The 13723-nt window shown below is 38.2% G+C and overlaps 1 protein-coding gene across 2 annotated transcripts; it reads left to right on the forward strand.

Annotated features, from left to right (window-relative positions):
• The first annotated feature begins 4416 nt into the window (after positions 1 to 4416).
• Positions 4417 to 7566, forward strand: LOC149402318 (putative inorganic phosphate transporter 1-3). Of its 2 annotated transcripts, XM_089608836.1 has the most exons (3): positions 4417 to 4423; positions 5791 to 6315; positions 6401 to 7566. In XM_089608836.1, exons 1-3 carry the CDS (start codon positions 4417 to 4419, stop codon positions 7471 to 7473), a joined length of 1605 nt encoding a protein of 534 aa, XP_089464962.1. In that variant the 3' UTR covers positions 7474 to 7566. The 2 variants fall into 2 exon arrangements, with proteins under 2 accessions (XP_089464962.1, XP_089464963.1); XM_089608837.1 differs by lacking the exon at positions 4417 to 4423 and having other exon boundaries at positions 5856 to 6315.
• The last annotated feature ends 6157 nt before the right edge of the window (positions 7567 to 13723 follow it).

Consider the following 13723-nt stretch of genomic DNA (forward strand, 5'->3'; position numbering starts at 1 on the left):
AGACGGTGACGATGACAGTATTGACCCGAATGCAGAATACCAGAGTGGACAGTTCGATGACCTTTTCAGCGACCTGAACACAGAATTATGGCCGGGTTGTACGGAGTATTCGTCACTCTCATTTGTTGTCACGTTGATGCATTTGAAAGTGATGAACAAGTGGACGAATAAGTCGTTTGATCAGCTTCTGAAAGTACTGAAAAAATCTCATCCGATCGACAACACGATTCCAGAGTCACATTATGAAGCAAAGGCGAAATTGCGTCGATTTGGTATGGGTTACGAGTCGATTCACGTTTGCAAACACGATTGCGCGTTGTTTTGGAAGGACAACGCCAATCTAGACGAGTGTCCAGTTTGTAATGAGAGTCGGTGGCTGATGAAAGACGGTGGAAAAAAAGTAGCGCATAAAGTGTTGCGCTACTTTCCACTGAAAGATCGACTTAAGCGACTGTACGCGAGTCGGCACACAGCTCTAGAGATGCAGTGGCACGAGAATGAACGCATTAAAGAGGATGGTGTACTGCGACATCCTGCTGACGGAGCAACGTGGAAGGAGATCGACCGAAAATATCCCATGTTTGCGACAGAACCGAGGAACGTCCGGCTTGGACTTGCCGCCGATGGTTTCAACCCATTTGGTGACATGAGTTTATCGTACAGTATGTGGCCGGTAGTCTTGACTGCGTACAATTTACCGCCGTGGTTGTGCATGAAAACATCGTACTTGATGTTAACATTGCTTATACCAGGTCGTAGTGCGCCGGGTAAAGACATGGATGTTTTCTTACGACCGCTGATTGATGAGCTGAAGGAATTGTGGGAAACCGGTGTTGTGTTGAGAGATGGTTCGACCGGTGAGCTATTCAGGTTGTTTTCCGTACTTCTATGGACGGTGAATGATTTTCCAGCGAGAAGCAGTTTGTCGGGATGGAGTGGTCAAGGGTACCTTGCTTGTCCGACGTGTAACAACGACACACCATCTTTCAAGGCTCGAAACAAGATTGTTTACTGCGATCATCGTCGATTCTTGCCGTTGTTACACCCGATGAGGAAGAGCAAACTGTACAAGGTACGAAATGAGAAACGACCACCACCAGTGAGAAAATCAGCGAGCGATATACTTCGACAATTGCGATTAGTGGGAGATGCAACCCCGGGGAAGCACCCTGACTTCGGCGGGAAGAAACGAAAGCGCGATGCGAGTGAGCTGAATTGGACAAAGAAAAGTATTTTCTTCGAGTTGCCGTATTGGTCGAGTCTATCGATGATGAAGAAACTGAGGACGAAGATGAAGAAACTGAGGACGAAGATTTGATGGAAGAAGATGATTTGTCAGACGACGATGATTGATAGTATATAACGTTTTTCATTTACTTACTAAATTAATTGATTTGTCTCGCAGGAGGTGTTGGCATCGACCCTCGCCGCGTTCGCCGAGACAATACAGAGTCAGGTGCCCGGCCTCAACCTTAGCTCGTTCATGTCCCAATTTCCGCAGAGTTCGCAGCAGGCTCCGTCATCCCACAGCCAGCAGACTCCGACGGCCGACGTCCACACTCCGACGCCCGACGTCCGCACTCCGACGGGCGGCCAGCAAAGGACTCCCGACGCCAGCCAGCAGACGACGCCCGGCGGACCAAGTCAGTCTACTCCGACGCCGCAGCCTGCAGAACTTCAGCGCCAGCAGAAGAGCGTTTCTCGTCGAGGAGGGGGAAAACGAGTGGCGGGACGACAAAGCAAACGTCGCGACTAGTGGTTTATTAGTTCTTTTGTGTATTTATTATTTACATATTTCTCGATAACCGAAAACGTACGTAATCGGATTTTATATAGTTGTTGATTTGGATAATATAATTTAGTTTTTATATGATTTTTCATTTTAGAATTTCACAACAAAAAAACCGTAAAAAAAAATAATTAACGACGAAAAAAAAAAAAATAATAATAATTAGCGACGATTTTATCGTCGCTAATTATCATTCACACAACGTTTTAGCGATGACTTTGTCGTCGCTAATTGGCGCGGGAAAAATTCCCGCGTGAATTAGCGACGATAAAATCGTCGCTAAAACTCTGTTTCACAACGAAAAAAACTTCTCGTCACAACATTTAGCGACGACTTTGTCGTCGCTAATTGACGCGGGATTTTTTCCCGCGTTAATTAGCGACGACAAATTCGTCGCTAATTGTCTGTTTCAAAATGAAAAAAAATTTATGGTTACAACATTTACGGACGGTTTTATCGTCGCTAATATCGTCGCTAAATATTTACCGACGATTAAATCGTCGCTAAATATATTTAGGCACGGCGAATTAGCGACGACTTTTATCGTCGCTAATATCGTCGCTAAATACATTTAGCGACGATTTCAGGGTTATTACCGACGAATAAAATCGTCGGTAAATGTTGTAGTGAACGGTCACAAGTCGCTGGAAATTCTTGACAAGCTTGGAAATGACGATTCTAGATGTCATATTGGAGTTAGACGTTGCTTGTCTAAGAATTGTAGAAAATAACTCTCAAAATTGAATATGTGAAAGTGTTAGGCAGTCTTAATTTGATTTGGCCAACACTATAAGTAGATTGGATAGCTATACGAGTACACCAGGTTGAAAACTATGCATAGTGATCGTGAGGGTACTGAGGTATCTACGATTTACTCGTAACTATTTTCTACTTAATAAGAGATATTCCAAAAGTCATTAAATGATTCACTGATGCGAGTTGGATATCTTAAATCCTTTTTTGGATTGGTATTCATTTTGGGAGATAAAAAAATTGAGCTTTGGAAATCCTCCATAAAATAAGTGATAACTCGATCCACGTTGGAATCCGAGTTTGTTACACTAATAAAGATGTTGAAGAGGCTGAATGTCATTTTATTTTGTAGAAGATATTCTTGAGTTGTGCCTACAATATGATTTTATTGTTATAACCAATTTATTAGTAGAGCACATAACGTGATGAACCATGGTATGTCTAGACATTTTGTCAACGACATAAAAACCATGAGTTAACTTCTCTTATATGGAGTCAATGGATTTGACTATATTAGGGTCCACAGAGAATATTAAGGATCCGCTAACCTAAGGGTTATAGATGGACCATTTAGAGAAGACATCTAAAGGAGTAGGGCTTAAGCCCACGAACAATAAGTCTAGGCAAAGGAAACCCAACCATGTTGACTGGAGATCCCAAGATCTTGGTTCAAAGGGACAACCTAATTGTCAAGATGAAGTGAGATCACTGTGGGGGAAGACCCCCTGGTCCTATTCCTATTATTAAACTGTGACACCCGTACGAGGTTTAGCTTTGAGCTTTTAATGATTCTGTGATATCAAATCTTTTTGAGAATTTGATGAAGTAATGCGGGATTACTTTTGGTAAAGAATCACCTATGTGAGAGAGAAGTGGGGCCGCTTCGAAAGAGAATTAATCGGGCTTAATTCTTTTAGAAACTCTTGCAGAACCAAGCGTATGTTTCAGGGCCGAAATGAACATAATCATGAGAACTGATCTTATGTCAGGAAGATATCTGAGGGAAATATGTTTATCGTTTATACACAAACGACTAACAGTTCAAGGACATCGCGTCTACTGAGTAGTCAGTAAACATGACATATTTTCACGAGGGAAGGTTCAAAGGTTATACCGACGTATCCTATGCAGATATTGACCGTAGAAGCTATCACCATATCGAGATGAGTCATGTCTTGTGTGGACGTTACTCAATTTCATTCATGTGGGGGATTGTTGGAATATAAAGTGTGGTTGAATGAAATTAAAGAGTATTTAATTTTGTGAATTCATTGGCCATTGAATGCTATGGTTGTGGCTGACTGTTTGATATATCAATAGCCTTAAGGGCTGGTTATATATAGACTTTATGTCATATATATAATTTATATCATATGGACTTTATGGGGCATTATTTGGCTGCGGTTTTTATTTGAAAACTGATCAAATGATTGCTATATAAAGAAAGAATGTGACTTCTTGTAGGAGAGAGAGAGAGAGAGAGAGAGAGAGAGAGAGAGAGAGAGAGAGAGAGAGAGAATGTTCATCGTTTAATAAACATAGCATTGTTTGATAAACTTGATTTTTTTTCCTTCATATCCACATCATAACGAGAGAGAGAGAGAGAGAGAGAGAGAGAGAGAGAGAGAGAGAGAGAGAGAGAGAGAAGAGAGAGAGAGAGAGAGAGCTGTCCTATGACTTTTTTGAAACGTTGACTTATATTTTATTATAGAGAGAGAGAGAGAGAGAGAGAGAGAGAGAGAGAGAGAGAGAGAGAGCTGTCCTATGACTTTTTTGAAACGTTGACTTATATTTTATTATATAATTTGATAAGAGCAACTATTGAGTATATGCCGTTAGATGCCATTATGATTCGCAATTACCAGTGATATATAATGGATCGTTAATTATCATTCTAATATAACTGTGGACTTCACAAGAGGAAGACAAAAATCTTCTACAGATATCTCTCTGCTTCATTGTCATTCTCCAACATCCTCTAGAAAAAAAGGTCAGTCTAGTGTATAATATAGTTGATTCACTGAAATCTACAAATCTTGCAGCTTAAATGAACCTTAACATTCAAATTTTATTTTTTTTGTTATGTTTTTTATGTGCAACTTTTTTTTAGGGACCACATGTAACTAAAGTTGAGCACTACATTACAAAATTGATTTTGTATTATCTACTTTTTTTGCACATATGAATGATAATTACATCATCGGTGATCTTAGTGCATGCATTTAACGTGGCTTGCAAAGTTAAAGATATAAGTTAGCACAGTTGAAATCGGAGTGAAACTTAACATTTCATTCGATTGCAACTTTTATTATAACAAAATTACGGCCAATGTGTATTTAACTTCCTTTCGAATTGTTTTTCATACCAAGGAAATATAGTATACCTAAAATAAGAGTTAATTTATTTGCACTTGCCAATTATTGATTGAGTAATATGAAAGTAAACACTATCCACGAAGCCACTGTTTGCCCAAAGTGGACTATAGCCCCCTCAAACAAATTTTTTTTTTCCCACTTTTTTCCCATTTTTTCATATTAATTTTATATTATTTTATCTATAAAATTTATAAATCAACAAGATTTTTTTTTTTTTTTTGCATATTAGTCCCACTAATCTACATTTTTGGCTTCGTTACACAGAGACCATTGAAATTGACAAATTTTAAACAAGAAATAGAGATGAATGTTATCAACAAAAAAGGTAAAAAATTTAACAAAATTTTATTAGTGGCTTTATAATATCATCAGTTTTTATGACGATAATTATAAATTTAAATATCTTTATAACGATAAATTGGCTAAATAGTCGATTTAAAGTTAATGATTTGTAAAATAACCAAAGTTTACGTAAAACTAGAGGAATTGCCATAATTTTTGGTAATCAGGTTTCAAAAAAAAATTAATCATAGGATTAAATATTTTTGAAAGTGATAAATTGCTCATAATAATTGTAAAAAAAAAATATTTAATGCTGGTGTAAAAAAAAAATTGACAGCGTAATTTTGGCTATTTTGCTGAAAATTTAAAATTTGGACTATTTTGATAATCAATTAGTTACCAATGGCTATTTTGTATAATTTTTCTTCAATAACAATGTCCAAAAAAAAAACATGGTGATGATATATGTCAATTTTTTCGCTTCCAATAATAGGATGGGTATATAATATCTACCTTAAATTTTCTTCCGCCTAATTTATTATTATACAATTAATTAATGTAGTCAAGCAAGCATGACTGGGGCCGGAGGAGAGAACCAATTAGGAGTGCTCAACGCACTGGATGTGGCAAAGACTCAATTGTACCATTTCACTGCCATAGTCATAGCTGGAATGGGTTTCTTCACTGACGCCTACGATCTCTTCTGCATCTCTCTAGTCACTAAGCTCCTGGGCCGGATCTACTACACTGACCTCACCAAGGCGAAGCCGGGCTCGCTGCCACCTAATGTGGCGGCTGCGGTGAACGGAGTGGCTTTCTGCGGGACTCTGGCGGGACAGCTCTTCTTCGGGTGGCTCGGAGACAAGATGGGAAGGAAGAGGGTGTACGGGCTAACCCTAGTCATCATGGTTGTCTGTTCTATTGCCTCTGGGCTCTCCTTCTCTAGCAATCCCACCGCTGTAATGGCGACTCTCTGCTTTTTCCGGTTCTGGCTAGGGTTTGGCATCGGTGGAGACTACCCACTCTCGGCCACCATTATGTCTGAGTACGCCAACAAGAAGACTCGTGGCGCATTTATCGCAGCCGTCTTTGCCATGCAAGGCTTCGGTATTCTAGGTAATTATCTCACATATCATCACAAGTGATATTATTAATCAAATAGTAAACCTAACCATTAATATGTAACGATTATATATTTCAGGTGGAGGAATTGTGGCGCTGATCATGTCCGCAGCGTTTGATAAGAAATTCCCAGCACCAACTTACTTGGAAGACCGGGTGGCATCCCTCCCTCCCCAGGCAGACTACGTGTGGCGTTTGATCCTCCTCTTTGGAGCATTCCCTGCGGCGCTCACATACTACTGGCGCATGAAGATGCCCGAAACTGCCCGTTACACTGCTCTCGTGGCAAAGGATGGGAAGCTAGCCGCGGCCAACATGTCCAAAGTCCTCCAAGTCGAGATCGAGGCCGAGGTAGAGAAAGTCGAAAAGCTTACCGGTTCCGACTCCAACAGCTTTGGCCTCTTTTCTAGAGAATTTGCGCGCCGCCATGGCCTTCATCTGCTGGGAACAACCTCCACATGGTTCCTCTTGGATATAGCCTTTTACAGCCAGAACCTGTTCCAGAAAGACATCTTCACCGGAATCGGGTGGATCCCGGCAGCAAACACCATGAATGCGATCCACGAAGTTTACAAGATCGCTAGAGCGCAAACCCTAATTGCCCTATTCAGCACCGTCCCCGGTTACTGGTTCACAGTTGCGCTCATCGACTACATGGGACGCTTCGCGATCCAGATGATGGGGTTCTTCTTCATGACCGTCTTTATGTTTGCCCTAGCCATCCCTTATAACCACTGGACCCAGAAAGAAAACCACATAGGGTTTGTGATCATGTACTCTTTGACCTTCTTCTTTGCTAACTTTGGTCCCAACGCGACCACGTTCATTGTCCCGGCCGAGATCTTTCCAGCCAGACTTAGGTCAACTTGTCACGGGATATCGGCGGCCACGGGGAAAGCCGGGGCGATGGTTGGAGCTTTTGGGTTCCTTTACGCAGCACAAAGCACAGATCCAAAAAAGGTCGATGCAGGTTACCCAACCGGGATCGGGATCAAGAATTCGTTGATCATGCTTGGAGTCATCAACTTCTTGGGAATGCTATTCACCTTCTTAGTTCCTGAGTCCAAGGGAAAATCGCTCGAGGAGTTGACTGGAGAGAACGAGGATAACGGCGAGCATAACACAACTTCAACAAGTGTTAATCCAGTTTGAATTTATGTTGGAGACGTTTGGAATGGTTTGTGAAGACTACTAAAGTTTGATTAATCTTTTGTTTGAAGAGCTTGTGCTAAGGATATAATGTGAAATCTCATAATCTATTCCTTTAAGAAATCTTTAATTTTCTAATTATATTAATATTTCAATTGTTATTCCATGTTGTCTCAATTATGCTTGTATTTAATTTATTAAGTTGAAATTGTCTGTTAATAATTTACTAATAGAGATAAACGTACAAAACAAATTTACATAGAAATTAAAGATATTATCTATATTAAGATTTGCTAAATAATTATATATACATATATATCTAACATATGTTTAACTTTATCAGTATATATATATATATATATATATATATATATATATATATATATATACACATATAGAAATATTACAAATTCATATATCTACCTTTTTTTGTGTTTTCACTACTACAAAACTGGGATAATACAACGCTTAAAAACAGTTGTAGAATGATTCTACAACGCTTAATCTACAACGCTTATTAAGCGTGGTAGAAGCTTCTACAACGCTTAGATATCCGTTGTAGAAGCTTGGCTTCTACAACGCTTACACATCCGTTGTAGAAGCTTCTACAACGATAGAGTTCCATTGTCCAATTTTAAAAAATTCCAGAATTTCTCGCCGCGGCGAGATATTCTACAAAGGATAAGATATCCGTTGTAGAACTATCTCGCCGCGGCGAAAAATATACACCGCCACGGCGAGAAATATCTGGGTTCTACCCCAATTCTCGTCGCGGCGATGTGTATTTTGTGGTCGTCTTCTAGTTTTTCTTTTAGCGCTACCGCTAGAACTAGTAGTAATGGATGACATGAAATCTAAGAACCACAATTTCAACTAAATATCAATGGCAAACTCAATTCCAACAAAAATATCAAACAAATATGATGTTTCAACCTAAATTATATCAATCCATACTCTCAATTCCAAACAAACACTTATTTTCAACCTAAATTATACATAATTCTCAACCAAAAACTAACCCATAGTGTAGATGTGGAGCATGGAGGCGTGGAAGAAAGAGAGAGTCGGAGTTGTCGCCGGAGATGCCTAGACTTGTATGAGTTTGACGTGGTGGTGGAGTTTATGGGTTTGTGATTGTGACTTTAGTTGGTTTGAGGTTTGGGTTTTTTGGGGACGGAGAAGAATAGTGAGGGCGGAGAGAGAAAGAGAAGTGAAGGCGGCACTAGAGGGTGAAGGCGGAGAAGAAGGGTGACGGCGGAGAGAGAGAGAGAGAGAGAGAGAGAGAGAGAGAGAGAGAGAGAGAGAGAGAGAGAGAGAGGGTGGAGAAGAAGAATGAAGAACAACGAAGAATGAAGAAGAAGAAGAAGAATAATGAAGAATGAAGAAGAAAAATTGACTAAGTCTGAAATTCGGACGGCGAGGCTACTGAAATGTAAGCCCAGAATTTTCTCGCCGCGGCGAGAGATAGCCTTCGCCGCGGCACAAAAATATTCTCCAAAAAAGGCTTTCTGGAACTCTTCTCACCGCGGCGAGAATCCTTCTTCGCCGCGGCGAGAACCTTCTACAACGGATAGATATCCGTTGTAGAAGGTTCTCGCCGCGGCGAGGTCCATTAAATTTCACTAATCCTACAATGCTTAGATTATCCGTTGTAGAAAGTTCTCGCCGCGGCGAGAAAAATACGTCGCCGCGGCGAGGCTTCTACAACGTATAGTCTAAGCGTTGTGGGAGATCTGAAATATGGTGAAATTTTACAACACTCATAGTAAGTGTTGTAGAAATAAGAAGCTTCTACAACACTTAACCATAAGCGTTGTAGAAACACCAAGCTTCTACAACGCTTAGCCATACACGTTGTAGAAACACCAAGCTTCTACAACGCTTAACCATAAGCGTTGTAGAAACATCAAGCTTCTACAACGCTTAGCCATAAGCGTTGTAGAAACACCAAGCTTCTACAACGCTTAGCCATAAGCGTTGTAGAAACAACAGTTTCTACAACGCTTATTTTAAGTGTTGTAGAATCTTCAGTTTCTACAACACTTAACCGTAAGCGTTGTAGAATATGGGTTGTAGAATCCAACATTTGTAGTAGTGTTTTTTTAATATATGTATCAGAATGCAGATATCAACCTTAATATAAGAAAGACGTATAAGTTTTACTCGTTATTTTGCGGGCAAATAGCAAGACAAACATTACTTCATGCTGTTCGTGTTTATAAGATAGGGCATGTTATATGATAATACATTCGCGGAGACTCCTAATACATATGCGGTGTCAACCTTCTAAGATAAGAAGTTCTCTTTTTATGCAAAAATAGAGATTTGTGTTGTAATTCTATGAAAAATACTGATTTTCAGTCTCCAATACAGTGGCATCTGTGACTTTTTATTTACTCTAGTCATGGTGCTTTGAAAACTAAATTTTAGCTCTAAATCTAATGCTTCTAAGACAAGCATTTATGTATACAAGACTAATTTTTCAGTTTCTAAAAAAATCAGAGAGTACATAAGAATCTAAAATAAGCTTCCTCAGAATAGTTTTCGTACCTACAAATTCGTAAATAAATTTATTATAAAATCATGCACAATCGTCAAAACAATATTCATGAAAAACTAAGAATAAAAAATAATCCAAATATATCCAAATCTATACTGCAAAAAAATCTTAAGACAAATGAAATATTAAAGTTGAATCCGATATCCGCGATTTACTAACGCCCTTGACCTGGTATGCTGTTGGAGTTCTCATTTCTTTGATCATTATTCCTTCAATGCTCGTAGATGAAACCATGGTCGAGTCAAAATCATCAAACTTAGTAGCTAGATATTCTTGTAGTCTGTTCAACTTCTCTTGATTTTGTTCATTTTCCTCCCTAAGTTTATTTTGAAGAATTTCAATTTTACTCTTTAGCTCTTCATTCTCATTCGAAGGACTTGGAGATGGTTTGTCCGCCGAAATGATTAAGATATCTTTTTTTTTTTCGAAAAATCGGTCCATTCATTACCTCATATCCAGATTTTTTTGTTTTTTCCCTGCCACAAACGCTTTTGATTGCTTCCTCTTCCAACTCAAGCTCTAATGCGGGAGTAATTATTGTGTTTTCCGCTAGTAATTTGTCCATGGCATCTTCCTTATGTTGAAGAATTTTTTCCTATCATAAAATAAATATATTAGAATAATTTTAAGTTTAATAAAAACTACAACGTCAAAAAATAAATATAAATCAAGTGTCATTCTTACATATTGGTTGAATTCTTCATCATTCCTCCATCTACCTTTCTGAGGTTTATTATGCAAAACATTATATACTTGGAATGGACTAGGCAACATCTGGGTCTCGGGATTAATCTGTCCAAAGAAAATAATGTAATGAATTCAAAATAAGTCTGTGAAAACAAGTATAAAAAAACTTAACAGAATCAACTAAACTGACATCTTACCATTTCATTTTTGTGATTAGCAATGGTTTTAGAGCCTCCACAACTGTGTGTCACTTGCTTACTATGATTACCTTTGATTTGAGCACATCTTTTCTGAAGAAAAAAAGTGTAAATAAATGGCAACGCTGCATATCTAATGTAAGTCCAACAAAATAACAAGGTACTAAAAAGGTAGACATAACACAAAATGACAAATAAAAACGTTTAAAGTAATTAAGGTAATAAAAAGGCATGCTCATTGATTTTAGCATGCACTCATATCATATTATGATCAAATCCCAATTAACATTTACCTTATGATTGTCAGACTCCCAAAGAATGCACAAGGTATTCCAATCCTCCTGGCTCCGACAATCATCTTTCAGTTTAGTTCTTGCAAGCTCTGGATTGGTCAATCCGCCATTATTCTCCCAATGTTTCTTTAGAACACCCCGCGTGCGTACCCATTGTTTTTGGATTTTATAATCTAGACGTAACATAAAATCTAGATCTTGGCGTTGTATTTCGAATTTAAGCTGTATTGATTATATATATATATATATATATAAAATACATTAAAAAACATATTTCTACATGTTTCTGGTTAAAGTACATATATATATATATATATATATATATATATATACATATTAACTTACCCTATTATTTTAACCATCTGATCTTTTAGTTTTCTTGGTACATCATCCCACCTGTGAAAGTTCATCGAACAGTCTGGCTTCATCCCAATCAAAATCTCTAATGCCAACTGAGTAGATGATCTACCAAGAAAGTGAATCATCTCTGTATCTTTCCTTAATTGAATGGGATCAACAGAGTGTGCTTCGATATCCCATATAACACTAAGATTGAGATTGGGACCACGCCTCGGTGTTTTACCTATATAATCTATCAAGCAAGTATTTTTTTTTTAAAAAGTCCTTTATAAACAGAGTATTAGAACAACTCGGCACATTATAAATAATGCATTAAGGATAATAATATTTACCTGTAGTATCGGAATCCGAATCAAGCATAGTACGGCTTGTATCACCAAAAGCATTAGAATCAGGCAGAGTATGCTCAATATTACTAGTAACATTGGAATCACGCAACATACGCCTATGTTGACGCTCCGGCTACTCAATTGGTTCAGAGGAACTTCCATCAGCAGTTGAATCAGGAAAAGTAACTACCAGAAATATGGGATACAACTACAGCTTTTTTTTTTTAACTTCAGTTTAGCCTTTTAATGGAGTCTTTTAAGACAGACTACGGTCACCTTTTTTTTTGCCTATATTAGACTCTAGTCGAATGTAAAACTAAAGTTAATGGTCATTTTTTCTCTACAGTCAACATAAAAAAGTAGTGGTAATACTCAAAAATTTAAAAATTACCAAAATTTGATCATTTTAGAATGGAAGAAAATTTGTCACTAAAATTTGGCACATTTTCACTACAATCAAATCTAAAGAAGTAGTGGTAACACTGAAAAAATATAAAATTTCCAACATTTCAATATTTTGATAGTGGAGGGAAATTTCCCACTTAGAATTTGTTTTGGGCGGTAGATGAAAAATACTAACTACAGAAAATACATTTTCTCTCTTTCATGTTCGTATATGTATTTTCTTTCTCTCTATCTCAGACACCCGTCCTCATCTCTCTATCTTCGTCTCTCTCTTAATTGCCACAGCCACGACGACCACCACGCATCACCATCTTCTTCCATTTCAGTTTTCTTCTTCTAAAAGAAAAAAAGAGAAAAAGCCCTATTTCCGAAACCCTAATTCACAACACAGAGAAGCGATGAAATCAAACAATGGATCTTTCGGAGATAGCAAAGAAGCTCGATCTCTTCATGTCCAAACACCTCATCCATAATGCCGATGAGCTTCGTCGCCTCTGCGATGTTCAGTTCGATTCCTCCATTATCGGCGTCGTAAGTTTTCTCTTTCTCTATATCTCAGCTTATGGATTTTTTGAAGCTATATATGTGATTTCCGTTTTTCAGGGAGAGGCGTGTAAAGATGTGATATGCTTAGAGATCTCCGCCACAAGGTATTGCCTATATTTGAATAACTATATTGTTATTTTTGTTCGTGTGAAATTGATTTGCGATTCCAATTTCGTGTAATTTTATTGTTGTGTTTATATTTTCTTTAGATTGGGGGTTTTGTTTGATCGATCAAAGGCAATCAAGCTCAGTGGAATATCTGAAAATGCTTATACTAGATTGTATAATTTGCTTCAGAATGGACATGGAGTGAAGTAAGTTCTTTTTCATTTCATTACTTTGATTTTTAAGATTTGGATATTGATTCCGAAATATGAAAGGCCTTACAAGTTGAAAAGAAGTGCCTTGTCCAACAAGTCAAGGGTAACTATTCCTACTTCATAAAGAATGGCCAAACGTTGGATTGTTTGGTAAGTGTTGTGAATCGTGACAATATCGTATCTCTCAGAATAACAACTCGATCAACAACGATGCTGGAACGGATTCAAATCCAGTGCAACTCGATCAACTCGTTCGCCTGGCCATCGGACTCAGTGGCAGAGCAGTAGGAATCGACGTGAACGGTTGACAAAGATCAGAAAGTTGATGCGGTATACGAGGTTATTGATGAAGAGGAATGGCGACTGTGACGAACACCACAGTGGATGAAGGAGCCGCCGCTGGCGATTATCGCGTCGGCGGTTATAAAATCGGAGCTCGTCAGGTTTTCATGGCTATTGTCGTTCTGCTCAAATATGGATATATAATTGTCAAAGCTTTGTGTTTATTATATAATTTGAAAATTAATGTGAATCAATGTGTTATGTTTAGGGAGCT

Source organism: Urtica dioica, chromosome 3, assembly GCF_054948205.1.
Source record: "Urtica dioica subsp. dioica isolate 48M chromosome 3, U.dioica_male_clone48M_v1_H2, whole genome shotgun sequence".
Lineage (NCBI taxonomy): Eukaryota > Viridiplantae > Streptophyta > Magnoliopsida > Rosales > Urticaceae > Urtica > Urtica dioica.

Bases quoted from the DNA above. Each gene is read 5' to 3' on its own strand.
- LOC149402318 (XM_089608836.1), top strand. The intron at 6,316-6,400 runs GTAATTATCTCA...TATATATTTCAG, and splicing joins GCAAGGCTTCGGTATTCTAG to GTGGAGGAATTGTGGCGCTG.